Genomic DNA, 26863 nt, shown 5'->3' on the forward strand with positions numbered 1-26863 from the left:
GCTCAGGCCATGATCCCAGGGTCCTGGAAGTGAGTCCCGCATGGCACAGTAGGAAGCCGCCTTCTCCCCCTGCCTTTGCCTGCTGCTACTGCCTGCTGTGTGCGCTCTCTCTCTCTGACAAATAAATAAAATCTTTTAAAAATGTATTTGTACCCACTAAGTTCATATTTATGAAAACTTAGGACAGTGCCTGGTAAACTAGTAAGAGCTACTACGTATTTCAAATAAGTAAGCAGAAATAAGTGAGACTCCTATCTTAGTCCTCCTTTGCCTATTTCCTTGGTGCAGGGTATGACCACCCCCACGAGGGCACTACTGGGTCTAATTTTAATTTTGGTCTCCCCAGAGGAGGTAGAAGCATTCAAATTACACAAAATTCTGGTAGAAGTAAGACCTGATAGGGGTGCCTGGGTGGCTCAGTCGTTAAGCATCTGCCTTCCGCTCGGGTTATGATCCCAGGGTCCTGGGATCGGGCTCCGCATTGGGCTCCCTGTTCAGTGGGAGGCCTGCTTCTCCCTCTCCCTCTGCCCCTGCTTGTGTTCCCTCTCTCTCTGTCAAATAAATAAATAAAATCTTAAAAAAAAAAAAAAGTAGACCTGATAACCCCTACACCCCCGCTGAGACATGTCTATCCACCTCTGCAGGTGCACAAACACCCACACCCCTAAAGACAGAGGGGTGTCATTCATTCACCCAGCAACTATTTAGTGCCTACTCTGGGCCAGGTGGTAAGACTCAAAGTACTGAACATTAAGTATGGGCTTCATGAAGCTTACTTTTTAGTGTGTGTGAGAAGAGAAGCAAGGAAATTGTGAGGGGGACAGAAATAAATACATACTTTAAAAAAACAGATCCCTTGGGACGCCTGGGTGGCTCAGTCAGTTAAGCGTCTGCCTTCAGCTCAGGTCATGATCCCAGGGTCCTGGGACAGAGTTCCACATTGGGCTTCCTGCTCAGCGGGGAGCCTGCTTCTCCCTCAGCCTGCCACTCTCCCTGCTTGTGCCCCCCCCCCGACAAATAAATAAATAAGATCTTTTTTAAAAAATAAATTAAATAAAAAATAAAAAAACAGATCGCTTAAAATGCATCTTCCTCTCCAGCTTTGTCCTAAGGTACCCTGAGATGGGGCGATCTCATCCAAGAGGTTAGAGAAAATGGTGGGTTAACCTGGCTCCGCTAAACGATTGGAAAATCCCCTCTAGCAAGAAAGGTAGGGGAGGGAGTTAAGGATTAGGTTAATGGTTACCCCTGGCAAACTGTTGAGCAATGGAGCTATGGAAACCTGAAAGAGACCGTCACAACTCTAAGGCGTGTCAGGGAGGCAAACACCTTCCAATCTGGGGTGAAAACAGATTAGGGACTGGTTTACCAAGCCAAGGAAGGGGAGGGAGTGAAAAAGAAGCCACCCTTTGAAGGAAAGGGTAGATACTGAGATAGAAGGGTAAGGAGATGAGACCGCAGGAAAACTTCTCTGATGCAGGATTTGGGGGTGCAGCCCCGGGGGGCACTGCTGGATAGTACCAGGAGAGGGCAGCATTACCTGTCATCTGGGAAATTAAGGCGAAATACCTTGTGGGTAGCCATGCCAGCCAGCCAAAGTCAATATTGATGATCAAGCCAGCTTTACCCATAAAGCTGTAGGAGAGAAAAAGGCAGGAATGAAGCTGCCAAAACCTGTTTGAGCTCAGGGCTGGCCCCATTTGCCTGCGGCGTCTCCCAGAAGGGAGATCTTTGTGTGGCGGATTCTCTGATGGACATTGATCAGCTGGAACAGAAGAGGACCCTAAGAATAGGGCTGTTTTGACCTCCTTTCCTCAGATGCCCTGTGTGCAGAATCTGAGGGTCACCCATGGAGGAGACCCCCCCCCCTCCACACACACTCATGGAATCATTCTACAACCTTACAGGATCTTACAGTTCAAAGGAACAAACACTGAATATATCTCCTCACTGGGGAGGAGAGAGATAGGCCTTCCCCCAGGGAGGAGAAAACCCACAGAAGAGGAAGCAGGAGAGGAGAGAGGAAACCACTAACTGCTGGTTTCCAGCAGCACGTCTCTCACCCCACCCCAGTCCTCCCCAAAGTCTCCCTTTCTTTAAGTGTCAAGGCCTGTTTTGCTCCTCTATGTCCTTGCACTCCACCGTGTTTTTCTGGAACTGTAGGTCTCTTGTTAGACAGCAGGTGATGAGGAAGGAGAAGGCATGGTAGGGAAGGAGAGAGATTCAAGACATGGAGGCTGGAATATGTCCAGTTTGGAGGACATACTATTAAGCCGTTTTTCAGCAGATCATAAAGAGTTTGACAGAACCACCAAAAATCAAGCTACTCTTCCTCTACCTCCCTACTTATTTATGTGTGTCCCCAAGGACTCCATTTACATTATTCCATCTGATCTTTGCTTTTTTTTTCTTCCATGACAGGACTAGCTACCATCCCCTCCAGAATCAGTGCAGCTCTATTCTAGGGCCACAACAACCCCACCCTTCCCCACCATTCTCTCATCTTCAACCGATCAGTGAGAAAAGGGCTAGGGGCACAGGAAGGGTCCTGGTATGGGCGCAGAAGTGGAAGCATTAAAGCTGACTACGCTGCTGAGGAGGAGCAGACCTCCCCCAGTGAGGAGACCCTTTGGCTCAGCTTCTTGTTTCCCTAGCATGAGACCTGGATGTCTCCCCTCCCATCCCCTGCCCTATCTTTCACCACTCTCTTTCCCCAACCTCAGCATCCACTTCCAAGTCCCTGTCCTGCTGGAGTCTGGAAGGAACGTGGGAAAAGGAATAAAGGACCACCTTCACATTCTAAAATTCCCTCCCTGGGCCCTCATGGGCTTGATCAAGCTGTTGGTGTCTTGTGTGAGGGTGGAGGGGGAGTGTCCTCTGATTAATGCAGCAGGGAAACTGAGGCAGGAAAAAAAAATCCTGTGTTCAAGGAGACGGGTGGAGAAACAAGGAGGTTCCCAGGATTCCCCCTCCCTAACACCCCCATCCCTTTTCCTCTAGGAGACCTGAGGCTCTCCCCTCTGCCCCACTCCCGAGATCGTCGAGTCCCGCCCCCCTCCTGTCCCCTCCCCAGGTTCAGGGCGGGGCCGGTCGGTGAGTCAGCGGCTCCCTGATCTAGCCGGGGAGGGGATAGAGCTGGAGGGGCGGGGTGTGGGGTTGTAGAATGATTCCCTGAGTGTGTGTGTGTGTGTGTGTGTGTGTGTGTGCTGGGCTAGTGGGGAAGCCGTGTCTCGTGTGAGCGGGTCTCATCGGGTTTGTGTTGCGCTGAAGGGCCAGCCCTAGGTCTGGGGGAGAGAATCCCTGCCTGTGGGACCCGCCTTCCCTGGCCCGGGCCCCTCCCAGTTCCCCCAGCGCCGGCCGCTTCCTGGTCCCCGTCGCAACCATGGCTGAAGAACAACCTCAGGTTGAATTGTTCGTGAAGGTAGGAACACCTTCTCGCTCCTAGGCCAGCCTCCCAATTCCTGGAAGGCAACTCTCACCTTTACCCAGCTCCAGCCTTAACTCCCCAATCCCTTCCCTCCTTGACCCCCACCCAACCCCACGTGCAGTCTGCAGTGTGCGCGCTGTTGTGGGGGGTGGCCTCGGGAGGGGAAGACGATTGTTGTGGGTGCGGGTAATGAGAATTCTGTGCTCGACCCTGAAAAGTTCGTAGAAGTGCAAGTTTTCAGCCCCCTAAAGGGCCGGAAGGTAGAGAGAAGGTCCTCCCAGGAGTTGAGAATATTGACGAGGGTGGGGGTGGGAGGGACAAGCTGATGGAAAGACTGGGAGAGAAGGGGGCAGTGGGACCCAACAGGGTTTGGGAGGGTCAGAGGGAAACATCAGGACAGGTGGTCCTACGAGAAGACCAAAGTGAAGGGTGTCTTGGGGGAGACTTGGAGAAGTGCGGGCGCGTGTGTGGCACGGCAGGTTTCAAGGAAGAGGGTGTGGTGAGGGAGGCTGCGGGGAGATCCACGGGGAAGGACTGGTGGGGTGGAAGGAGATGGGAGAGTGGGAGTGGAGTTCTAGCAGCCCGGCCGGAGAGGGGGTGGGCCCGGAAGGCTCCCCGGGACTTGGAGAAGCGAGAGAAAAGAAGGTGACCAGATGGGAGTTTAGCTGGGGCTACCGGGAGGATAGGTGGGGAGAGGGATCAGAAGGAGGAAGAGACCTGGGTTAGGGTGTTTAGGGTTTGGGGGTTTTAGAAACAGGAAAAAGAGAGTCCCCCAACTCAGTCCTCTCTCTGTGGGTGTGGATGAGGAGCGGTGGTCCTTTGGCCTTTGGAGATGAAAGCGCGACAGCGGACTAGCGGACTTCACTCTTTCTGCTCTGCTCCCCTCCCCACTTCAGGGGCATTCTTACCCAATCCTGGACCTCATCTCTGCACCTCCCTCTCCGTCTGTGCCTCCTTGTTTGCACATTCTCCCCACCCTTCACTTTCCTGCCTCCTTTCTCTCCACTACCCCCTTTGTTCGTCCTTCTTTGTGCGTTCCTGCCGCTTTCTCCCTCCTCGCTGCTTGGGGCTTCTGGGGAAGCCATTCCCTCTCCCTGTGCCCAGCCATGCCTGGGTCCGCCCCCCTTAGGTGTGGTCCCCACCCCACTCACACTTGCCTCAAGGGCTATTTTTATTCCTGGGTGAGGCTGCGCTACAGATTCTGGCCTTGGGTCCAGTGTGAGGAGGGTTATCTGGAGCCGGGGGCCATGTGCTGGGAGACCCCACAAGTAGTGTGTGGGCAAGAGGAAGGTGGCCCTCCACTGCCCAGGCCTCAGCCTCACAGGTCCCTGCCCCCACTCCTTGCCAGGAAGGAAGCTGCTGAGGCCGGAGACAGCCTAGATGAATCACCCTCGGCCTAGGGGGAGGTCCCTTGGGGGATGAGGTCACCACTTGCCAATTAGAGGGCAGCCCCCCTCTGCAAAGCCCTCTACATCTTTAGGGTGAGGCTCTGGGCCCCTTGACTCCCCACCCAGCTGCCAGAGACAGGGTAGAGGTATAGAGAACCAGTACTCTGGCTTCCAAACCCTGCCGTACCATGTCCATTCCCAGGCTCTACTCCATTCAGGAATCTAGGCCTCTAGCCTACAACCCTGTCCTCACCAAAGTCCCTCTCTAGGGATGTGAGAGTTAAATAAGTTTTTGTATGTAAAGTGCTTAGAATAGAAGGTAAAACTGCATTGCTGTTTGTCTTCCCTCTCTAGGGTCCCGATCTCCTGAGTTCTCCCAAACTCAATTCCTCTGCCTTCCTCCCACCTGTCTCTGGGGAACCAGAAGCTGACCTTTGCAGAAAACGTTCCCACTGATCTGCCCTAGGTTTGCTCCACCTCCAGAGTGGAGAGCCCACGTCTGGGGAGAGCTTTTAGTAGTGAGACTGCATGTCATGACTAGGCAGAAAACAGCATGATCTGGGAGTAGGAGGTGCAGAGAATGGCCTGGGGTAGGTCGGGTGTACCAGGCCTAACCTTGGGGTGGGGGTTACTTTTCAGGCTGGCAGTGATGGGGCCAAGATTGGGAACTGCCCCTTCTCCCAGAGACTGTTCATGGTACTCTGGCTCAAGGGAGTCACCTTCAACGTCACCACTGTTGACACCAAGAGGTGGGCCAATTTCTGTTTCTCTAAACACCCCTTGTGCACACACATATGCACACACATGCTCACCCATCCTAGTCCTTTCATCCTGCACCTTTTCCCCCCTCCCTCCACCCAGAGCTCCTTTTTCTTCCCACATCCCTCCATCTCCCCTTTCTGATTCTCCCTGACCCCCTTTTCCTGTCCTGATGCCTGGGCTCTCCCCCAGGCGGACTGAGACAGTACAGAAGCTGTGCCCAGGGGGGCAGCTCCCATTCCTGCTGTATGGCACCGAAGTGCACACAGACACCAACAAGATTGAGGAGTTTTTGGAGGCAGTGCTGTGCCCTCCCAGGTATGAGGGCACTTGGAAAGGAAGGGGTGGGTAGCGGGGAGACTCTAGGAAAGAGAGACGTGGAAGAAATGGAAAACCAAAATGATGGTGGGCTGGAGCAGGGGAGCTAAGGCTCCTCCCTAGAAGATCTCTTCTCCTGTTTCTCCTACTGGCTTTCAGGTACCCCAAGCTGGCAGCGCTCAACCCTGAATCCAACACGGCGGGGCTGGACATATTTGCCAAATTTTCTGCTTACATCAAGAATTCAAACCCGACACTCAATGATAGTGAGTCTCAAGGGTTGGAAGCCGGGGTCCTAGGAGGACTGGAGAAGATCCAGGGATTGGGAGGCATTAGGGGCATCTGGAAATTCCGATATTGGGGAGACGGAGCAGATGTTGGCAAACCCTCACTGCCTCCCGCCCCAACCCCCTTCTTTCTGTTTAAATCCCGTATTTCCTTGCATTTTCATTGGCTGTGACTTTAAGCTTCTCTTGTTTGTCACCTAGCCTCTCCTGCATCACTGGGGATGTTAGTTGGGTTGGCTGCTGACCTGTGTTCTGGCAGAAGAGGGTTGTGCTTAAGAACAGTGACTCTAGGGGCACCTGGGTGGCTCAGTTGGTTAAGTGTCTGCCTTCGGCTCAGATCATGATCCCAGGGTTCTGGGATTGAGCCTGGCATCCGATCCGGCTCCCTGCTCAGCAGGGAGTCTGTTTCTCCCTCTCCCACTCCCCCTGCTTGTGCTGTCAAATAAGTAAAATCTTAACAACAACAACAATGACGACAACTCTAGATCCAGACAGCCTGAGTACAAACCCTACTGGCCGTGTGACTTTGGGCAGTTCATTTAATCTCTCTGTAAATCCATTTCCAGATCTATAAAATGAAGATAACAATGCCTGTTTCATGGGTTGATGTGAGAATTAAATGAGTTTTTGTATGTAAAGTGCTTAGAGTAACACATGGAAAACAACTACATTCATGTCAGATATTATTATTTTGGACTGGCCTCACCATTAGTATTCATTCAACCCCCACTCCCCAGGCCCTCCTGGACTATGTCACCCTCCTGATGTTCTTACCAATTCCCCTTTCTTGCACAGATCTGGAGAAGGGGCTCCTGAAAGCCCTGAAAGTTTTAGACAATTACTTGACATCCCCCCTCCCAGAAGAAGTGGATGAGACCAGTGCTGAGGACGAGGGCATCTCTCAGAGGAAGTTTCTGGATGGCAATGAGCTCACTCTGGCTGACTGCAACCTGTTGCCAAAGCTCCACATAGTACAGGTGGATGGTCATTGTATGAGCAGAGGGTGGCCACTGAGATGGCTCTTTAAGAAGCTCCCACACAGGTTTCCCATGACAACCACTCCAAAGGTGGTTTCTTTCTTAGGGTGGTTTCTATGGATGGCTACCAATAGCAGACACACCCCATTCCTTCTCGCCAGTCATTGCTGCAAGCCCAGTGCTTTGAGAGAATTACATTCCGTGATACAGGCTGTGGATGCAAACAGACTGGCTGGGAGTAACATATCCCAGTGTTGCTGTCAAGAGTGTTCTTCCTGTCTCTATCACTGCCAAATCCCAACATCAGACAAAGCAGGCTTTTCCTAAAATCAGAGCTTTAATTTGTTTTATAGCATCGGTCTCCACTTTGTCTTGTGATGAAAGATGAAAACTGCTGCTTACCATGTTTTTGTCTTAGCCTCAAAGGTATGGTTTAGTTTGTGAAACATGGGCCTAATGTCAGTCTGCCACAGACCTCTGTACTGAACATCTGTGTACTAGGCACTGAAAGATGCAAAGATGGATGAGGATTGGTCCTTGCCCTCAAAGGATTTGAAATCTAGCTAGGAAGATAGAACAGTCACAAGAAAGTTAAGTAACAAAACATGATTAAAAGCCAGATGAAAAATAGGGACAAAAGTCACAGTGGAGAATTTTCTGATTTGTGAATTACATCTCAGTAAAATCAAGAAGAGAGAAATGGCACCATGGCACGGGGTGGTCTGAAAAGGAGCTGGTTATAAATGGCCAGGATTTCAGTGAGTGGAGAGGAAGGGCGAAGACAGGAGAAGATCGTGAGGAGTTAAGAAAGCCAATTGGAGAAGATGATTCATATGGGAGATAAGAATCACAGGAAGAGAAGCCAGATAGTGGGGGTTCTTGAGTGCCTGCACAGGAAGGCTAGATTTCATCCTGTGAGTCTTGGGAGAAGGGAAAGACAAGAGCCTGGCATCCAGCTCTAGGCTAACATGTTGGTCCCTCTCCTCTCCCCGCCCCCAGGTGGTTTGTAAGAAGTACAGGGGATTCTCCATCCCGGAGGGGTTCCGCGGAGTGCATCGGTACTTGCGCAATGCCTATGCTCGGGAAGAGTTTGCCTCCACCTGTCCAGATGATGAGGAGATCGAGCTGGCTTACGAGCAAGTGGCCAAGGCCCTCAAATAAGTGGCTCCTGAGACTTCGTCTCCCCTCTCCATTTTCTCCACAAAGGCACCAACTGGTTTCCACGTGGCTATCCAAGGGACACACTCCAAAATGGCCAGTGGGCAGAGAATCCTGGAGCACTTGTGCAGGGCTGGCTGGGGGGCTGAGGGGAAAAATGGGGAATCTAGGTAAGATTTTTATTGTGGGGTGGTGCGGGTAGGACAATGTATTTCAGTAATAAAATACAGAATGAAAATACAGTGTCGTTTTACACAAAGAGGACTTGAATGTGGGTAACACGGAATGAGAAGTGGGTCAGTGACCTTGAGCTCAGGGCAGAAGCCAGGAATTTAGAAGAGGGGTATTTGTGGTCAGGCTTCCATTTTTCGTGCCGCTCCACCATAACGCTGTCTTGTGGTCCATGTCGCATTTGCAGCCCAGCCGCCGGGGCCAGCCAGATCTGGGTGGGCCTGGGCAGCACTCACGGGGCGGGGCCGAGTTCTGAGGAGGGGAACGCAGTCCCCGTGGAGTGGGCGCGGCGTAGCAGGGCGGAATGGGCGTGGTCTCGAGGAGCCCCGCCCCGTCCCGCTTAGACAATGCCCCGAAGCCGCCAGACCATCGCGACCCCGCCCCACCGTAGTTCTTGAGCTCGCCTATCCAGGGACCCCTCAAAAGCCAAGAGCTCCAGTCCCCGAGGCTTGAAGACTAGGACTCCCTTCTCCAACCAACTCTGTCCTCAGGGGGGTGGGGCCCGAGCCAAGATCACAGAGCGCAGGAGTCGGGGTGGCCGCTGGAGGTAAGTCTAGCGGTTGGAGATGTCCCCTGGACCGTGTGCGGGCCGGAGCTTGAGGGTGCCGGGCCGGTGCCTGCAACGGACAGAGTGCAGGAGGCGGAATTTTGGGTGCGGACCTGAGTGAGGTAGACTTTGGGGAAGATGGACCGGGAGACAGGGTCCTGGAGCCGGGAGTGGCGCCCGCTCCCTGGGACCACGCCCCCGGTTTCCCCGCCCCTTGGATTTCGTTTTAGACCTCTCCCAGTCCTCCGGGACTCGGTCTGGTTTATACTGGGTCGCGCTAGGGGCAGCACGACCGGCCCGGGTGGAGAGATGATATTTAACTCCTTAGGTTCTAATTCCTCCTTCGTTGCCCCTCTTCCTCTTTCTCGTTTGGGCATTCAGGATTTCATCTTCCTAGGCCCTGACCTTCTCCCCAGCTGTCTCCTGTCCCATAACCCCTTTGGGTCCCTCGCCGCACTTCGGGTCCCTATGGCAGCGAGCAGCTGAGGGTTAAGGGGGCGGGGCCGTTGCATTTTTGGGGAGTGAGCGCATCCTAGCGGCTGCCAAGAGGGGCGCCTAGCAGGGACCTCGCGAAGCCCCCGAACAGGGGCAACAGGTGTTTTGAAGATTAGGGGTCCCGGTCTTGTTCCTCGGACTCCCTCCAAAGAAGCAGACCCAGAAGGGTGCGGGGTGGAATGGGGTGGGCAGGAGAGAAAGGTCTGGAGGGGGTGGGGCGAAGTGGGAGGGGCGCCCGGAGATGGCAGAAGGAAGACCCGGGCGCTCCTTACCACCCCCCTACGCCCTTCTGTGCGTGTCTCTTTCTCTGCCTCCCCACCCCCGCTTTCTGTCTCTTCTCCCAGACAGGTGAAAAAGAGAAAACTAAGAAATCAGCGCGGCCAGAGGGGGAGACTGTGTGGATGGGATGGGGACGCCAGGGGAGGGGCTGGGCCGCTGCTCCCACGCCCTGATCCGGGGGGTCCCAGAGAGCCTGGCTTCGGGGGAGGGTGCGGGGGCTGGCCTCCCGGCTCTGGACCTGGCTAAAGCCCAGAGGGAGCACGGGGTACTGGGGGGTAAACTGAGGCAGCGATTGGGGCTGCAGCTGCTAGAACTGCCTCCTGAAGAGTCGCTGCCGCTGGGACCGCTGCTCGGTGACACCGCCGTGATCCAAGGGGACACGGCCCTAATTACGCGTCCCTGGAGCCCCTCCCGCAGGCCGGAGGTGAGCGCCGGGGCGCGGGTTGGGAGGTAAGGGGAAAGGAGGAGCTGGACGTGCGGAGCTTTAAGAATTGTGGGTGGGAATGTCTGTGCCCCGCGCCCTCTTTCCTGCCCTAAGGTCGATGGAGTCCGCAGAGCCCTTCAGGACCTTGGGCTCCGGATCGTGGAGATGGGGGATGAGAACGCGACGTTGGATGGCACTGATGTTCTCTTTACCGGTGAGGCTGAGGTGCCTGCATCCCTGGGGCTTGGCATTGGGAAGCAGAGTTGGGGAGACTAGGCCATGTCGGGCCTTGTTTCCAACTCACTCTGGCTCTCAAACCTCCGCGGCCTCCCTGGGCTCAGGCCGGGAGTTTTTCGTAGGCCTCTCCAAGTGGACCAATCACCGAGGAGCTGAGATCGTGGCGGACACGTTCCGGGTGAGGAGCGGGACCAGCTTTGTGCTGGGGAAGCGGGGAGCGGATGGGGTAGGAGGGGCGCAGGGAGGCGGTGCGGAGTAGGGAGGAGCCCAGAGCCACCTGTGTTTGGGGGAATACCCTCACCCCTCCCGCGTCCCTGAATAATTTCCCTTGTTGCCCCTAGGACTTCGCCGTTTCCACAGTGCCGGTCTCGGGCCCCTCGCACCTGCGCGGCCTCTGCGGCATGGGGGGACCCCGCACTGTCGTGGCCGGTAGCAGCGACGCTGCCCAAAAGGCTGTCAGGGTGAGGAGGGGCGGGATGGGGTGGGGCAGGTTGGGGCGCGGCCAGCAAAAGTGGGCTTGGCTCCTGGCCGGGGAGGCAGAAAGCTGGGAGGTTCAGAGACTTAATTCCAACCCCTGCCCTCATGGAGCCGTTCATCTAGTATGAAAACACGTCAGAAAGCAAGAAGTTACTATAGCAGGACAGGGACAGGGAACACAGTCGATTAACATCGTCTTCCCGAGTTTCCGGGAACCTCCCCAAAGGTGGCATCTAAGCTATGACGAAGGATGGATGACATTGACTGGTGGGGGGCTAGAGAAAGGAAGAAGAGGGTTGCAGGTAGTAAGAACTGCATGTGTGTCCGAAGTGGAACTTAACAAAGGTCACTAAAATGCTTAGATCAGTGCCTGACACATACTAAGAGCAAGTGCTCGCTATCATTATTATACAACAAATGTAACTGTGTCCTCAGCCCTTAATGGTGGTAGGGCCATCACACTCGGTTGTGGAGAGGCTCTGAGACTTGACCACTTCCTCTTTCCTCTCCCTCAGGCGATGGCAGTGTTGACAGACCACCCCTACGCGTCCCTGACCCTCCCAGATGATGCAGCTGCTGACTGTCTCTTTTTGCGACCTGGGCTGCCTAGTGTGCTCCCTTTTCTCCTGCACCGTGGAGGCGGGGACCTGCCCAATAGCCAGGAGGTGAGGGAAGGCAGGAGCTCCACCACCAACAATAACCAGAGGAAGGAGTCTCAGGCCTTCCTAGTGGGACGAAGAAGGGGTACCTTCTCTAGAAGCGTGGGTGGTGCCACTCTGAGCTGGCTCCAAGAAGGGCCTGGCTGTGGCCTTGGGGTCTTACTCCCCTCTCCCCACTTTGTGTCCTCCCTGCAGGCACTGCAGAAGCTCTCTGATGTCACCCTGGTACCTGTGTCCTGCTCAGAACTGGAGAAGGCAGGCGCTGGGCTCAGCTCCCTCTGCCTGGTGCTCACCACGCGCCCCCACAGCTGAGGGCCTGGCCTTAGGGTTCTGGCTGGCCAGGGGTAGGGCAGCATAGGGAGTAGAAGGGGATGGAGGCTTAGATAGAAGACGGTGAATAGGTAGTAGTGGGGAGAGGGCCCCAAGATGGGGGGGTGGGGGCTTAGTGTGGGAAAAAGGATAGAGTCCACTGGGTGAGTCCTCTTCCTCAGAACTAATAAAACAGAACTGACCTTTTAGACTGGGCTGTGGCTGGTGTCTTACTGGGATAGGGACAGGGCTGAAATCTGAGGTTGAGGTTAGTTAGTCTCTCATTCATCAAACCCTCATTAGGCACTTACTGACTCAGTGCCCAGCCCTATCATAGGTGTTTGGGCACAAGATGGATAGGATAGTATTTCTATTGTGGGGAGCATATATGAGGTAGAGAAGAAAGTCTAGGGTGGATCACTCAATTTATCTAAATGTCAGATGATTCAGAGACTGGTAGATTATCAACCCACCCCAAGTTGATAGAGAGGAAGAAGTGACGCTTTCATTTTCATTCACTCATTTACTGAGGCTTAGCAGTAATGTAAAAAGGGTCAGTCTTCTGAGAGCAGGGAACTCACAGTACATTGAAATTGAAATACAGGTTGTGATGGAACAATTCACAGGGTGTTGTTGCTAAGAGATAAATAAGGAGACTGCCTACAGCATCAAAATGTCTGCAGGGGTAGGCAGAGAGGGTCAGGAATGGCTTCCCAGAAACAGCAACATTTCAACTGAGTCTTGGGGATAAAGAAGAATTAGCCAGGAAGGTAGTGGGGAGGAGGAAAAAAGGTCCAGGAAGAAGGACTTGTGTGGCGCGAAGCCATATTTGGAGGCTGGGGAGAACCTCTACCAGGTTGGCATGCTGTGCGCTTGTGGAGTGACAGAGACAAGCCTGGAGGGTAGGCAGAGTGCTGCCAGCACCTTGTACCCAAAGCCAAGACCCATGGGTCCAGAGCTGAAAGTTATGGAAAGAAATCCTGCAACTCTGGAATACAGGTTGTGAGAAGGTTTGCATTTGGGGAGAACCTCTCTGGCTTCAGGGAAGAGGGCAGGGGCAAGAGGATGAGGTGGGGCTATGAGTCACCCAGGGAGGAAATGAGGAGAGTATATTCAGGTGGCAGCCCTGGGCGTGAAGAAGGGTATGGATTTCACAGTGACATTAAAATAGAAAGACAGGACTTGGTTCATTGTGTGGGAGTGAGCAGAAGGAGGTCTGCATGACTCCCAGTTTCTGGCTTAGGCAACTGGTTGATCAAGAGAGAATGCAGAGGAGGATTGAGTGAGTGACAATGAGTTGGGTTTTAGATATGCTGGGTGCAGAATGCCTACAGCCAGCCAGGCAGGGATGTCCCAGGGATAGATGGGAAATCCCATTACTTGAGATCTGAGCTGGAGAGAGCTCTAGGTGTTGTTTGCAGAGGTGAGGGCTGAGGACTGGCTGTGGATGACAGATTCCCAGAAGAGAGGGAAGTCAGATAAAGGGACGAACCTAGAATGGTGGGGAATACCATGGGGATAGGGAGCAAGGAAGAGGAGTCCAAAAGGAAGACACCAGCATAAAGAAAGGAAGTAATCAAAGACCAAGCTAAAAACTCTACTGGGTGTGGCCTTTAGGACCTCACTGGCAACCTCATGGAGAGATGATGAGCAGGAGGAGTGGAGTGAAGGAAAAGACAAGGTGTAGGCCCCTGATTCAAAGAGCTGGACTGTGGAGGGAACCAAGAGACAGGACAACTATCTAGGACTTGTTGATGTCTTAAGATAGGGAGGCAGGGCTTGATCAGGTTTAGAGAGGGCACCAGTGGTGAAGAAGACATGAAAGTTACAGGAGGGAGGGTAACTGAAGGAGCACGGTCAGTCGCAGAGAACCCGGGGCTCCTGACTCTCACACTAGTGCTCATTTCTATCCCGTGGTGCATTCCTTTGCCAGGTGAGGGGCCAAGAAGGGGTGGGGAGTTGTGGAGAGCTGGGAACCTCCAGCTTGTGAGGTTTGGGATAAGGGCTTCCCTTCAAACTACAACCGCATAGATGGTGGAGGCATCAGCCGGGACCACTGGGGACAACCGGAGGGGCCTTCTGAAGGCCAGATGATCCAGGTCTGCGTAGAGAAGGCTCTGAAAGGTGGGGAGGAAGGCAGGAGGGTCTCAGAAGTCAGACTTGCTGGGGAATTCAGGCCTCTGTCTTTCTTGGTCCACTTTTCTTGGGGATTCTGTCCAACCCCCTTCCAATCCCCAGGCTTACCGCCTCCTGGTCCAGTTCCCCTGCATTCTTAGGCTCCTCCTCCTTTACTGGCCTCTGGGGGTTGACTTTCACGAGTGGATCTATATGGGGGGAACAGAGCTGAAGGATTGAGAGAAAGTGACCAACACTCTGCTCCCAGCAAGGAAGGGCTCAGACTCAGGAATTGAGAGGTGGGAAGTGTGGGAGCAGTAGAAGGAAAACGGGGTGGAGTTAGTCTCACCAAATCTGGGGAGTGGTCGAGGCGGGTGCGGGGGTGATCGTCTGTAACGGATGTATAAGTCTGAGAGCCACCAATTTTGTCTCTCGTCTTCCTCCGGACCAACAGCAACCCAGCAACTCGAAGGCTCAGACCCGCAAAACAATTTAGGCTCCACCCCCACAGATAGTTCCGCCCACACTCTGATCCTGCTCGGGCTCTAGCTTCGCCTCCCTGGCCAGGGCTCTGCCTACCAACCTGCGGCCTCGGCCCAAGTGGTCACCTCCCCCCTTCCTCTCTAAACCACACGCCGGAGCTCTAGGTCTAGCTTCTGTCTGCCAAGTTCTGGTCCTGCCCCTCCCGCCTCTTGTCACGACCCGTTTAACCAGGCCCCGCCCATTGTGCTCACCTGTGCCACCACCAGACCACGCCCAACGCCCCGAGTCCCAGCACTAGCCCAGCGCCCAGCAGGGGGATGAGGAGCTGCGGATTCACCGACCCTGGGGGAACGGAGGACGGGGGGGTGGGGTGGGGGGTGGATACTGAGGTTAGGGGTGCGAGGACAGAGCACTAGCTCTCCCGCCCAGGAACCCCGCAGCTAAGGCCTCTCTCCCTCCCGAGGGTGTGTGTCCAAGTCCCGCGCACAAAAGCCTGGACCTACCGTGGGTAGGCCCCGGTGCCCTGCAATCAGCCCCGTCCCCTAGCACGTGAAGCACCGTACGGCTTTCTTCCTCGTGGCGGCCCCTGCAGAAAAAGGTGCCTGAGTCCCCCGCGCTCAAGAGGAGCTCCAGCCGCCGGATACTAGGGTCCAGGGCACGTAGGCGACCAGCAAAGGGCTGGACTGGAGACACAGTGGGGGTCCCGCTCGATGAGGCCCACAGGATGGGGCGGCGTCCCTTGGACAAGCCCTTGCAGGCCGGGAAGCTAGGCGCCCAGGCCCAGCGGATGGGATGCGAGACCCCTACGCAGGAGAAATTCACCGAGTCTCCAGGGCGGCCGTCCAGTGAAGCTGGGGTTGGAGGGGACAGAGGTTAGGGCAAGTCCACAGGGCAAGACGAACCCCACTCCCGTCTCCTCTCCCTCACCTCTCCTCTGTGCCCCCGCCAACCTGGATCATCCCACAAACATTAACCCTCCTCTCCCCATCGCTCCCCCCTCCCTCAGTCTTTCCTCGAGCCCATCCCAACTTTCGGGGGGGGGGGAGAGATGGCTTACCCCCGGGGTCCCCCTGGGCCCTAGACAGCAGCAACGGCAGCAGCTGCAGAACCAGAGCCATGGCTGGGATGTGGTGGGGGATAGGAGGCGAGTGTATCAGCGGAGGAAACCGGAGGGAAACGGGGGAGGGAATTGGGGGGGCCGCGGGTTGGGGGCTCCGATAAGGGCGGGGCGGGGCAACCAGCCACCGGGATCCCTCTGGGAGTCCTCGCTGGCTCGCTCACAGCCCTCAAACAATACTCAGTTGAAAGTGGTGCTCGGTCTGGTTACAGAAGCACTTTCGTACTTTAACTCCTGCCGGGTAGCAGTGCCCCCCCGCGCCCCCCGCCCCCCGACCATCCTGGTTGAGTTCAAATCCTGCCTTGACCCTCTACTAGCTGAGTGATGTGGGCCAGTCGTTTAACTTCTCTGGGCCTGTTCGTTCATCTGTAAAACAGGGACAAAAGCACCTACCTTCTAGAGTATTGAGAAATAAAAAAGTTATACACCTAAAACGCCTAGAACAATGGCTGACACATAGGAGCACTTGGTGCTCACCATTATTAGTATTATTGCAACTTCTATTCTTATTCTAGCTTCTACTCCACCTCTCTGTGCCCAGGCTGTCCCTCCTGGCCAATGGCGCACCACTCAAACTGGCAGGTTTTGATTTGGGAGACACTTTGGAGCAGGCCACATGCCCCATACCCTGGACTTCATTGGCCCCCGCTGAACCAGAGCAAGCCAGGCTAGGCCAAGCCCTAGTTTAGCCAGGGCAGGTTCCGAGAACCATCTAAGGGCCTGAGACATCACCTCAGCAGGCAGCCCCAGCCTATGCCTCTGCTGTTGTGACATCACAGAAGCCCTTGGTGACATCACAAACCCTTCATCCTTCATCCTGTGGCTGAGCGCGGGTTGGGAAGACCACGTCAAGGCTGAATCCAGATGAAGCTGGCCCCTTCCGTCCTCAGTTTCTGCTCACATTCCCCTACCAGTGCCCCCCAGGGACTCAAATTGGGCAATGAGTGTAGGCCACACCCCCTTGTCCATTTCCCAGGAACCACAGCCCCTGTAACATCACAGGGGCCTTGGCGATGTCTTTTCAGAGGACTGGGCAGCAGGGCTGTCAGCTGGGAACAAGGAGGGGTGTCTTGGCCTGAAACCAAGAACCAAAATGGAGTTGGCCACAAGTGTACCTACCTTCCACTACCTCTCTCTCCCATCCCTACTCCCTGACCCAGCTCTGCTTAGTCCCTCCCCACCCCTGGTCATCTGGGTGTAAATGGGGAGGGAGGGGCCACCAGAGGCAGGGAAGGGAGGGACCGTTGGGATTATAAATTCCAAAAAGGCCACTCGACTCCCAGAGCTGGATCCCTGAAAATCTACTCTATCAGCTGCTGCACTTGCTACCATCCTCTGGACCCTCATCATGAAAGGCCTTCTGCTGGTCACCCTGTCGGCTCTGCTCTGCTGGGTCTCAGGTGAGCACAGGGGGCGCCCCGGGGCTTCTACACCTTATCCCACCCACTGCTCTCCATTGCCCACTGCTTGGGATCCCAAGCACCCCTAGCTCCAGCTGGCGCAGCTCTCCTGTGCCTCCAGAACCCGGCCTCCCTGTGACAGGGTCCTTGCTCCATTCCTCAAGGACCCATGTCTCCTTCACACTTCTCCCCACCTCCAAGACCCACTCTTCTAACCTGCCAGGGCTCCAGGTCCCCTGTCCCCCATTCCATGACCAAACCCAGCTTACTGGTTTCTCCTCTCACCACCTGCACTCGGTGAAGTCCTCCCAGAAACCTGGGCATCCAGCCCAGGGCTTCTTGTGCACCCCACCCTTCCCACCTACTCCTTCAGATTCTGTTCTCAGTCATTCAAGCAGTGGCCTTTACTAGTTCACCCCTGCTGTTCTCCAGGGAGGATACCCGCAGGGACCAAGCTTTCTTGAGGGTCCCAGCAATCTCCTAGAACTTCCTGGGGAGCCAGGGAGATATCCCAGCCTTCTATGGAGGGAATGCAGGGCAGCTCGCCCTCAGGGTGAAACAAATCACAGAGGTGCAGTCACCGGGCTCCTCTACCCTTGGACTGAACCCCTCCTTCACCAAACTCTGCTCCTGCAAGCCTAGAATTAGCTGAGGTGGGAGCTTGGAGGGTGCCACTCTCTGCACCCACCCTCTCCGTTCTGGTAAGGTGCTCAGACAGCACCTGACGATCTTCTTCTCAGATATTATTCTCTCCTGTCCAAGAGCTGCCTGCGTGAGAGGATCCCACTCAGGTCTGGTTCCTCTTCCCACACTCATGGCGGTCCCAGGTGGTGAGAGTAAATTGCTGAAGCTGGCCACAGGTGGCTTTGTTGTCAGCCTCCAGTCCCAAGCCATTGACGCAAGCGCTTCAACGATGATTTTTATTTTATTTATAAATAAATAAAGATTTTTAAGATGTTATTTATTTATTTGAGAGAGAGCAAACCAAGCACAAGCAGGGGGAGGTGTAGAGGGGAAGGGAGAAGCGGGCTCCCAGGGAGCCCCCCACCGTGGGGCTCGATCCCGGGACCCTGAGATCATGACCTGAGCCGAAGGCAGACGCTTAACTGACTGAGCCACCCAGGCGCCCCAACAACCATGATTTTTATTTGTAGTGTTTCTTCCAATTTCAAGTCTCCATCTGTGAAGGCTCCTGAATTCCTTCATATTTTCCCCCACCTCCTCCATTCCTTGCCTACGGTATTCTCACATTCCCTCTATCCCTAGTCCCATGTTTTTGTTGGTAGCTCTGCCCCTCTTGACTCATCCCTGAATGGGGTGGGGTGCAGGATGATATTTAGGGTGAGGCATTCACAGAGCAACAACTCCACCCCCACCCACTTCCCCTCTTCTGCTTCACTCACCTGCTCTGTCACCACCAAACCAAACAGGTCAGAACACCTACTTGATGGGCTCTTCTCCACCCTACCCCACAGCTCGGCTGGTCCCCAGGTGAGTCAGACACCCCATCACCTCAGCCTGACTTGTGTCTTCCCAGCTGACATTCGCTGTCACTCCTGCTACAAAGTCCCTGTGCTGGGCTGTGTGGACCGGCAGTCCTGCCGCCTGGAACCAGGACAACAGTGCCTGACAACAAATGTGTACCTCGGTAATATCCCCCTCTTTAGTGAGGAGAGGGGGCCAGTGGGAGACTCTATGGCGGGGGCCGAGGCCCAACTGTGGCTCAGACTGAGATGGGACAGACAGCCCCAGCAATGACGCTATTTGGCCAAGGAGTCTTATGTGCCAGGCACCATTCTATGACTTTACATGGACTGTAGACAGTAACAAGTCCAAGGCCTCCCAGCCACAAGTCCCAGGACCAAGGCTGGGGTGAGGGGGCGGGGGACAGAAGTGCAGGAGGACAGTCAGACTTACTGAGAAGAGATAAGGGGGGGGGGCCAGGGCAGAGTCGGGAAGGAAGCCTGGGCGAGTGCGTGGGGAGGGGAGGTGGACACAGGCACGAAGGTACCCGTCCGAGCTGACCCCACGGCCCACTCCTACCCTCAGGTAAGATGTGGGTTTTCTCCAACCTTCGATGTGGCACACCGGGAGAGCCTTGTCAGGAGGCCTTCAACCAAACCAACCACAAGCTGGGCCTGACCTATAACACCACCTGCTGCAGCAAGGACAGCTGCAATAGCCCAGCCCCTCGGCCCACCCCAGCGCTGACCCCTGTGCTCCTCGCCTCTGTGGCTGGCTTTGGCCTCTGGCTGCTGCACTGAGACTCACTCCGTCGCTGCCCCTCCTCCCACCTGCCTTAGGCTGCGTTTGGCCCTGTGTCTCCTTGTCCCTCGGCTCCTTACACTGGTCTCTCCTTAACTCCCTTCACTCAGAAAAGCTTTTCTCCAGGCTCTTCACATTTTTTTAATTAGACAGTGGTCTCCCCACCCATCCTTCCACCTTACATCCTCCACTCGGCTTTTCCCGAGTCCCTTCCCATACCCCTCTAGACCATCCCAGACCCTCCACTGGTCCCCAGAAGAGCCCTGCGCTTCGCATCCTGCACTCTACCGTGCCCGACTCGGGAGGGATGGGGATCTGGGCCTGAGATGGGGCTTCTGTCCTGTCCCCTGTGAAGGCTCCCAGGAAGGACCTGATGACCTCACTGTACGGGGCTGATTCCCCAAACCCTGGCCCCCATACATACCTCATCCCCATGCTCACATCTTTGCATTTTGAGTAATAAATGTCTGTGTCTGATAAACTGTGTGTTTACTGTCAAAATACCTGTTGTCAGAGGCCCCCTCTCGGGAAATAACACTCTCAGCTCCTGCCCTTCCCCAAGAATCCTCCAGGGAGTTTCCCTGGGAGGCTGGGCTGGGGCAAATGGAGAAACGGGTTTTTCAGGCCTCCATCCTTCCTTTCTGTGTCTGGGGTTGGCACACAGGTCCCAGTGTTTGGAGCAACAACCCTTATCCCAAATTTAGGCCACACCTCTGATGTACTGCCAAGAAGGAGGTGCAGCCTGGCTTGAAGACTCCCCCAAAAGGGTAGGAGAGCTGCATGGGCATGGGACCCAGGACCCTCTCAGCAGGCCCCAGTCCCTCAGGTTAGGGTCAAGGGCCTCACTTAGCCGGGTTACTAAGCAAGGCACCAAGCAACCCTCCCATCATGGGGCTTCCATTTCCTTTCTCAATCCTATAGAGTCAGATTGGGAACCAAGCTGCAAATGGGAGAAAGGGGAACAAACCCAACCGGGTCTTTGATTCCTGTGACCCCCCCACTCAGCCCAGAGCCCACTCCCCTCAGTGGCTTCACGGCTAAGGAGGATTCTCCCTAGCAATAGGATCCAGGAGTCACTTAGGGCACATTCTCCATTTTCCTTTGGGGCTTCATTGGTTAAGGAGTAACTAAGTCTGCTGACGCTTGGTAACTAGAACACGGATGCCCCCATAACACTCGTGCAATTCTCCCATCAACGAAGGATAGATGGCATTTTCCAGTCAGCTCTAGAGTGGTGGAGAGATTTTAATGGCTCACAGAGGGCTGTTTGTCTTCTCACCTCAGATCTCCTTTGTTCCCTTGCTCCCTTGCTCCCCTTCCTTTCCCCCGAGCCCACTAGCCTCTCCACAGCGCTGGCAAGAGCCAGGCCAGGGCGGTGGCTGCTGCAGCCAAGATGCATGGCGGGGCCACGGTGCTTGCCACGGCGCTGTTACACAGGTCTCCGACGCAGCAGTCCCTGTGGGTTGTGTAAGTCACATCTCCCACCAACTCTGTTTCCACTTGATTGCAATGATGGGCCGCCACGCAGGCTGGATAGTGATGAATCAAGGTCACCGAGGCTGAGAGAGAGAACAAGACTGGGGTGTTGGACTCTTGGCTTGAGGACTTGCCTTCTAGGGCAGAGCGGAGGTGACTTCAAGGAGCCCAAAGGGATTCTCTGCCCCCTCCAAAAAACACCTCCACGAAACCAAGTGACCAAAATTAACATTGACATTGTGAGCCCTCTGATTCAACGGCACTGAAAAGGACCGACCTCCCTTCACTGTGCTGTTCTGGCCAAAAATCCATGACTACAGTCTAATTATGAGAAAATAGTAGATAAATGTAAATAGAGGGGTGTCTCTAAAATAAGTTATGGGGACTCTTGAAAAGTGTCAAGATCGTGGAAGACAAAGACGCAGAACTGTTGCTGACTGGAGACGAAGAAGACGCGAGCGCTAAATGCAATGCCGGGTCCTCATTTGGGTCCTGGACTGAAGCCAACATCCCTCTTGTCAGTTCAGGTGGAAAATGAACACTACAAGTCCTGTCACCCGCAGGCACAGCCGGACCGACTGAGGAACACACAAGCTTAGGCTCCAGGGATAGGAATGGAACCTGCGGGACAAGTAGTTAATCAGCACTATCCTAAAGACACAATCATTGGATGTGCCTAATGAAATGTCTAACATAAAGAATAAAGATATTTTTTAGATTCTAAGTCTCTTGAGATGGAAAAGACCTCTGGGGGACCAGATGAAGTGGCACCAGAGAGCCTGTGTGGGCATGACCTTGCGTGGGCCTCCAATCAACAGTGTCCACCGTCTCAGAAGACCCCTAGCCCAATTTTGCCCTCAAAAACTCTCACTTGCAAGCTGTCAGGGGGCGGGGGCGGGGGCGGGGGTGGGGGCGGAGTGGGGAAAAAAAAGATTTTATTTGTTTATTTGACAGAGAGAGAGCGAGACAGTGAGAGAAGGAACACAAGCAGGGGGAGTGGGAGAGGGAGAAGCAGGCTCCCCGCTGAGCAGGGAGTCCGATGTGGGGCTCGATCCCAGGACCCTGGGATCATGACCTGAGCCCAAGGCAGACGCTTAACGGACTGAGCCACCCAGGCGCCCCTGTACTATGGTTATATTAGATGTTAACATTAGAGGAAGGGAGGTGAAGGATATACAGGAATTCTACTATTTTTGCACCTTTTCTGTCAATCAAAAATTATTTCAAAATCACACACACACAAACACACGCCCTGGTCCTTAGCTAATGTCTACAAGCTTGGTTTAATATTTTGGTCCCTACCTTCAAGGGACAGAACTTTTTCAACCACTTACGAGTGAATGGGCCTCTGAGACTCTGGAGAGTGAAGAGGAGAAGGTGGGAGTCCATGGACAGTGGGCTGCTGGGGGGTCAGTGCCAGAGTCAGAAGGGGCTACAGACCGCTCTACTCTGCCATGGCATCATCTGCCCAGAGCCAGACTGAGCCTGGAGGCAGGGGAGGGCTGGGGGAAGAGGGAGAAACTGAGAACTCACGGTTTCCACACAGCTTGTTCTGCCCTCGCCCGGCTGGGGTTTGAGCTCCAAGAAGCCGCAGCACTCCTCCTCCCCGCAGGTGGCCACCGTTTCTTTGCAGGAGCTGCTGGGGCCTCCTTTGCACTCGAAGCAGAAGCATCGCATGTGGTTTCCTGGCAGGAGAAAAGAGGCACTTGACCTGGGCTGACCGGGAGCCAGTTGGCAGAGGGGGACAGGCCTTGACTGCCTCCTTACCCAAGGCAGACCCCAGCAGGGTGCCGAGCAGGACCCCAACAAGTAAGGAGTTCATTGAGTCTGCCTGAGTCAGTATCACCTCTCTCCCACCCCCCCTCCTGGGCCCTGATCCGCCAGCCTTATATCCCCCTTGCCTTGGGCTTTATAGGGCAATAAAAAGGGAGGAAAGAATCTCCACCAGCAGGCACTGGGGCCCCAGTGGGGACAGGGACAGGGCCCCGCGGGAGAAAGAGCTCCTGGCATGCTCCAGAGTCCCTGGAGTCCTCCATCCTCAGCAGCGGTTCTCAAGCTCTGGACCCAGAACTCCTGGCCCTATAGACCCTTTCAGAGGGTCCTCAATGGTCTTCCTTTTCCAACTACATACCTACATGAGGTTGGCTTTTCTCAGCACACTTCAACCAAAACAACACATCCCAACAGTCTGAGTGCAGAAGCAGATGTGATAACCCGGCCATCTTCTATTCAGCCTGACTTTTATCTAATTCCCCAAAGTGTAGAGCGACACTCCTTTTCTGTGTTGTTGGGAAAGAAGTTACTTTTCACAAAACTGTATTTTGTTAACAGGTGATAGGTTTATTATTTTTATTTTTGAATAAACTTATTTAAAATGCTCTGTTTTCATTTTGAATATAGTAAATACTATAGTAAATACCAATATAAACTCACACAAAGAAAAGCTCTTTTGGGTCTTCAGTAATTTTTAAGAGTATATAGAGGTCCTGAGATTTAAAAAAAAAAAAAAAAAAAAGGCTATCTGTCTCCTCTGCCCTCCTCCCTCCTCTATCTTACTCCCGATACATCCCTGCTCTGATTCCTCAGATCAGACTCTCCTCCTCAATGTCTTAAACCTCAGTTTTCCAGAATCTACCACCATCTCCTAAATCTTTTCCCTGCATTCCTTCCTAGTCTTTCTGAACTGCCCCCCTAGTGGAAACACATCTGTCCCTCTGGCCCCACCCATGATTAATTCCTTCCTCCGCAGTAGTAATGCTGGGAGAGATAATTATGGGGTACAAATGTTGAGGCTTGGGGGGATCAAAGGGATGTGAAGCTGGGTGGGGTCCCACTTACGCAGCTGAGCTTTGTGTGGAGGGGCGGGTGGGAGAGGGTATTGTTGATTCCACATTCAAACACCACGTTGGAACAATTCTGGGCCAGGCCTTCTAGGAGGGTGACCTTGAGAGACTCAAATGCACGGAGAGGGGAAAGATGGAGCAAACAAAGCCAGGGAGCTGAGCTGACAGAGCCGAGAACAGCTTGAGACAAGGGGAGGTGGGGAGGAGTGAGGGGGAAGGTGACAGACAGAACTCTGAAGCGGCAGACGCAGCTGAGAGCAACACACACAGAACAGAGAAGACCCTGAAGGCTCAAGCCAGACTCAAGTAGGGGGCGGGGAGGATGTGAGAGGTGTGGGGCGCAGGAGCCGCGGGCCCAGGGCCCTTACTGCGTCAGGCTGGTGAATCTGGTCCTGGTTCCACCTCCCAGATTCACTCCCTAGGTGTGTTTGTTTACTGGTCCCTCCCTGTCTCGCTCAGATGCTCCAGCTCTCAGGATCTTGGGGTGTAGATCACATTCTCCCAGACTCCTGAGCCCTGGGTCCAGCCATGGGCACCTCCAGCATCTTCCTGTGCATCCTGTTCATCTGTGGGGCACTGGGTAAGGGGGTGCCGGTGGGGAGAAACGGGGAAGACGCTGAGCAGAGTGTTGCATGGGCTTTAGAAAGAAGAGCTCCCGGGAATGGCCTCAGGCCAGGAGAAGGGGGAACCAGAAGTTTCTTTTCCAAGGCATTTGAGAATAACTCTCTCTTCCTTGCAGCATCTTGACATGCCTCTGTCCTCTGTCTCCCCTGTTCCTTATCTCCCTCTTGCTTCTTTGCAGAGACCCCGCGGTCAGTGCCAATTCTTATTTGCTCTCTGTCTGGGGCACCATCTGCTTAAATTCTTCACTGCCACCCCGCCTTCCCGGTCTGGCTTTGGGTGTCACTCTCTGCCTTCCTCTCTGACTCTCTTGGCTTCTGTCATGTCTGTGCCTTTCTCAGAACCTCTGGATCCCTCTTGCATCTGTGTCTTTTTCTTTTCCTGAGGTGTCTCCCCTCCATTCCCTGTGTCTCTTTTCTACTTCTGTCTGCCCTTCTCCTTCCCTTTCCCCACCTCCCTCTCCCCACCTCTCTGCATGAATCCCTGTCCGGGATCTGGGCTCCAGCCTCTCAGGGGCCTCTCTGCCTCTCCCGACGTCTGCTGAGCCCTCCCCGCCCCACCGCAGGTCTCACCACGCCCCCGCCCCCGCCCCCTGCCCGGGGTCGGCTCCGCTGTTAAACCTGCGGCTTCGCCAAACCCTGCTACCCTGTTGCCACCGAGTGTCAGGACGACGAAGCTTGTGACATCAGCACTGGCACCTCAGGTAGGACTCGGGCCCAGTGGCCCTTCTCCAGGCCAATCTCCATCCACCCGTGCTGCTTTTCCTGCTGCCCCACAGCCCTTGCCTCCTTCCTGCCCCGGCCTCAGCATTCTCTTTGTCCCACAGAGCAGAATGAGATCATCGAGCGGAAAGGCTGCCTCCCACGGGCCCAGTGCCCTCTGCAGGGCCGTGCCACCTACTGGTCGCGCTCCTACACTCTGCGGCACCACTGCTGTGAGCAGGACCTGTGCAACACAGCTACCACGCTGCGGCCGCTCCCCAGCCCCCTCCTCACTGCCCTGCTCCTCCTCCTCGGGGCCAGCTTCACCTGGGGAGGCCCCCTCCTCCGCTGGCTTCAAGCTGGTCTGCAGCCTTCCACCCAGGGCTCTGCCCCCATCATCACCGCCTTCCAGACACCCGCATCTGAGATATGCCCAAGAACCTGATTCTGTAGAGACCTCGGATTCCCGGCCTCACACCTTCCCAGACCCCTGGTTCCTTCGGGCACTGCTCTAGCCCCTATAGGCACCTGCCCAGAGCCCCACCTCATAAAGAACACCTGTTCTAGGTCTTTTTTCTTTTCTAGATGCCCACCGCTGATGTCCTATCTCAGCTCCCGGTTTGGGGCAAGGCAGGTGGTTTGATGGAGCTGGGGGTCCCAGGCAAGGGGATTGAAGGGGCACCAGGTAAGGTGAGGAGGACAGTCTTGCTAGGAAAGATTAATTTGGCAGGTCAGGAACTCAGGAAGGAGGTTCTTGGGGGAACTGTGAAGAGTAAATTGAATAAAAGTGCTATCTGGGAGTCTAGGACACTGCTGTGTGTGTGTGTGTGTGTGTGTACTCTCTCTCTCTCTCTCCTCCTGTCTCTCTCTCTCTCTCTAAAAGCAAACTAGAGCTGCTTGGTGGGTTGGGCTGGCTGCTGGAACCCGAACTGTAACTTTCACCTCATTCTCCATCTGTGTCATTTGAGTCCTCCTTCTTGCTGATAGCTTCTTAGCTTAAGCTACTGTAGCATAAGACTTTCGGTGACTCTTCTGAGAAGTCACTCTCCAAGCTTGAGCAGACACACAAAAGGGTGTCTGGTGGAGCTGCTTGTGAGGGTGTAGTGGGGAGTCCAGCTCCTTTCTGCCTGAGACCGGGGAAGGACCAGTTAAGAGCATCAGTAGCCTCCCCCGCTTGACCAGCCCAGGCTTCTCCATGGTTCACAGACAGCCCAGCATACACCCCACCAGGAATCCACCCACCCCGCCCCTGTGCACACTCCCTCTACCCAAGGAGATAGCATGTGACTCCTGGGGCTCCCGGGATGTCAGGATGTTGATAAGCTTCTCACAGCTCCGGATGCCGGATGCCGCATGAAGTGCTAGGATAAGGAGGGTGGCTCGGGGCAGGGGCTGAGCACAGCCACCCCATCCTGACTCAGTGCCCTCCCCGTCCACGTGAGGAAGTCTGAGGTCTGATTAAAGGTGCGTGTTCTCCCTCCACTCCTCTGTGCGAATGAGACTGAGCAGGGATGAGGGACGGGGTGGGGCGTGGCCTGGTTTAATTTAGAGGCAAGCTGAGTCTTCTTCCTATTCTCTGTCATTCAGTCCTCCCACTTGGTTGCTTCTGTTGTTTTCCCTCTCTGCCCATCTCTTTCCTCTAATGTGAGTCCTTTCCCTTCCCTCTTCTTTAGTCCCCTCCATTTGTCCTGTGGTTTCCCCAAGGCTGACTCTCCACAATTGCTCAAATCTCTGGATTCTTCTATCTCGTCTCTGCCCATGCCCACCCCTCCTCACCCCCGCCAGCCACCCTGGGCTCCCCTCAATCCCATGGTACTGGGGGCTCAGGGCCACCCCTTCACTGGTTGTTATGAAACAGGACACCACACCT

At 54.7% G+C, this 26863-nt stretch overlaps 6 protein-coding genes across 10 annotated transcripts; 4 read left to right on the top strand and 2 right to left on the bottom strand.

Moving 5' to 3' along the window:
- The first annotated feature begins 3138 nt into the window (after nucleotides 1–3138).
- CLIC1 (chloride intracellular channel 1) lies at nucleotides 3139–8554 on the top strand. Its single transcript, XM_035030574.1, has 6 exons — nucleotides 3139–3421; nucleotides 5455–5564; nucleotides 5767–5892; nucleotides 6052–6158; nucleotides 6975–7156; nucleotides 8156–8554. The coding sequence occupies exons 1-6, from the start codon at nucleotides 3383–3385 to the stop codon at nucleotides 8315–8317; spliced, it is 726 nt and encodes a 241-aa protein (XP_034886465.1). The 5' UTR covers nucleotides 3139–3382; the 3' UTR covers nucleotides 8318–8554.
- Nucleotides 8555–8852: 298 nt separating this feature from the next.
- Nucleotides 8853–12183, top strand: DDAH2 (dimethylarginine dimethylaminohydrolase 2). Of its 2 annotated transcripts, none has more exons than XM_035030569.1 (7): nucleotides 8853–9092; nucleotides 9932–10290; nucleotides 10405–10504; nucleotides 10632–10705; nucleotides 10869–10988; nucleotides 11520–11669; nucleotides 11859–12183. In XM_035030569.1, exons 2-7 carry the CDS (start codon nucleotides 9994–9996, stop codon nucleotides 11973–11975), a joined length of 858 nt encoding a protein of 285 aa, XP_034886460.1. In that variant the 5' UTR covers nucleotides 8853–9092; nucleotides 9932–9993; the 3' UTR covers nucleotides 11976–12183. The 2 variants fall into 2 exon arrangements, with proteins under 2 accessions (XP_034886460.1, XP_034886461.1); XM_035030570.1 differs by having other exon boundaries at nucleotides 9936–10290.
- A 292-nt stretch (nucleotides 12184–12475) lies between these two features.
- MPIG6B (megakaryocyte and platelet inhibitory receptor G6b) lies at nucleotides 12476–15711 on the bottom strand. Of its 4 annotated transcripts, none has more exons than XR_004683794.1 (6): nucleotides 15628–15711; nucleotides 15074–15421; nucleotides 14822–14912; nucleotides 14437–14560; nucleotides 14217–14296; nucleotides 12476–14089 (listed from the first exon to the last, which is right to left on the bottom strand). XR_004683794.1 is itself a non-coding variant. In XM_035030572.1 (6 exons), the coding sequence occupies exons 1-6, from the start codon at nucleotides 15686–15688 to the stop codon at nucleotides 13985–13987; spliced, it is 726 nt and encodes a 241-aa protein (XP_034886463.1). In that variant the 5' UTR covers nucleotides 15689–15711; the 3' UTR covers nucleotides 12476–13984. The 4 variants fall into 4 exon arrangements, 3 of the variants coding, with proteins under 3 accessions (XP_034886463.1, XP_034886464.1, XP_034886462.1); XM_035030572.1 differs by having other exon boundaries at nucleotides 14437–14477; XM_035030573.1 differs by having other exon boundaries at nucleotides 14217–14315; nucleotides 14437–14477.
- A 1299-nt stretch (nucleotides 15712–17010) lies between these two features.
- LY6G6C (lymphocyte antigen 6 family member G6C) lies at nucleotides 17011–19351 on the top strand. The gene is made up of 3 exons (XM_035030469.1): nucleotides 17011–17087; nucleotides 18625–18735; nucleotides 19137–19351. The coding sequence occupies exons 1-3, from the start codon at nucleotides 17036–17038 to the stop codon at nucleotides 19349–19351; spliced, it is 378 nt and encodes a 125-aa protein (XP_034886360.1). The 5' UTR covers nucleotides 17011–17035.
- A 1287-nt stretch (nucleotides 19352–20638) lies between these two features.
- LY6G6D (lymphocyte antigen 6 family member G6D) lies at nucleotides 20639–25141 on the bottom strand. The gene is given in 5 exon segments (XM_035030580.1): nucleotides 20639–20911; nucleotides 22362–22388; nucleotides 22391–22513; nucleotides 22960–23107; nucleotides 23667–25141. Coding segments are annotated over 4 exon segments (465 nt in total). The 5' UTR covers nucleotides 23051–23107; nucleotides 23667–25141; the 3' UTR covers nucleotides 20639–20687.
- LOC118027200 (lymphocyte antigen 6G6e-like) lies at nucleotides 24200–26782 on the top strand. Its single transcript, XM_035030422.1, is given in 3 exon segments — nucleotides 24200–24251; nucleotides 24858–24995; nucleotides 25119–26782. Coding segments are annotated over 3 exon segments (510 nt in total). The 3' UTR covers nucleotides 25439–26782.
- The last annotated feature ends 81 nt before the right edge of the window (nucleotides 26783–26863 follow it).

This window comes from Mirounga leonina, unplaced genomic scaffold (genome assembly GCF_011800145.1).
Source record: "Mirounga leonina isolate KUSES-001 unplaced genomic scaffold, KU_Mleo_1.0 Mir_366, whole genome shotgun sequence".
Taxonomy (NCBI): domain Eukaryota; kingdom Metazoa; phylum Chordata; class Mammalia; order Carnivora; family Phocidae; genus Mirounga; species Mirounga leonina.

Excerpts from the sequence above, each read along its gene's own strand:
- MPIG6B (XM_035030571.1), bottom strand. The coding sequence starts at position 15,688 with ATGGCTCTGGTTCTGCAGCTGCTGCCGTTGCTGCTGTCTAGGGCCCAG. Across the intron at positions 14,316-14,436 it reads TCGACCACTCCCCAGATTTG|CTCTGTTCCCCCCATATAGA; the intron begins GTGAGACTAACT and ends TCAATCCTTCAG. Across the intron at positions 14,090-14,216 it reads GGGAACTGGACCAGGAGGCG|AGCCTTCTCTACGCAGACCT; the intron begins GTAAGCCTGGGG and ends CCCACCTTTCAG.
- LY6G6C (XM_035030469.1), top strand. The coding sequence starts at position 17,036 with ATGAAAGGCCTTCTGCTGGTCACCCTGTCGGCTCTGCTCTGCTGGGTC. Across the intron at positions 17,088-18,624 it reads TCTGCTCTGCTGGGTCTCAG|CTGACATTCGCTGTCACTCC; the intron begins GTGAGCACAGGG and ends GTGTCTTCCCAG. Across the intron at positions 18,736-19,136 it reads GACAACAAATGTGTACCTCG|GTAAGATGTGGGTTTTCTCC; the intron begins GTAATATCCCCC and ends TCCTACCCTCAG.
- DDAH2 (XM_035030569.1), top strand. The coding sequence starts at position 9,994 with ATGGGGACGCCAGGGGAGGGGCTGGGCCGCTGCTCCCACGCCCTGATC. Across the intron at positions 10,505-10,631 it reads CACTGATGTTCTCTTTACCG|GCCGGGAGTTTTTCGTAGGC; the intron begins GTGAGGCTGAGG and ends CCCTGGGCTCAG. Across the intron at positions 11,670-11,858 it reads ACCTGCCCAATAGCCAGGAG|GCACTGCAGAAGCTCTCTGA; the intron begins GTGAGGGAAGGC and ends TCCTCCCTGCAG.
- CLIC1 (XM_035030574.1), top strand. The coding sequence starts at position 3,383 with ATGGCTGAAGAACAACCTCAGGTTGAATTGTTCGTGAAG. Across the intron at positions 3,422-5,454 it reads AGGTTGAATTGTTCGTGAAG|GCTGGCAGTGATGGGGCCAA; the intron begins GTAGGAACACCT and ends GTTACTTTTCAG. Across the intron at positions 6,159-6,974 it reads AAACCCGACACTCAATGATA|ATCTGGAGAAGGGGCTCCTG; the intron begins GTGAGTCTCAAG and ends TTTCTTGCACAG.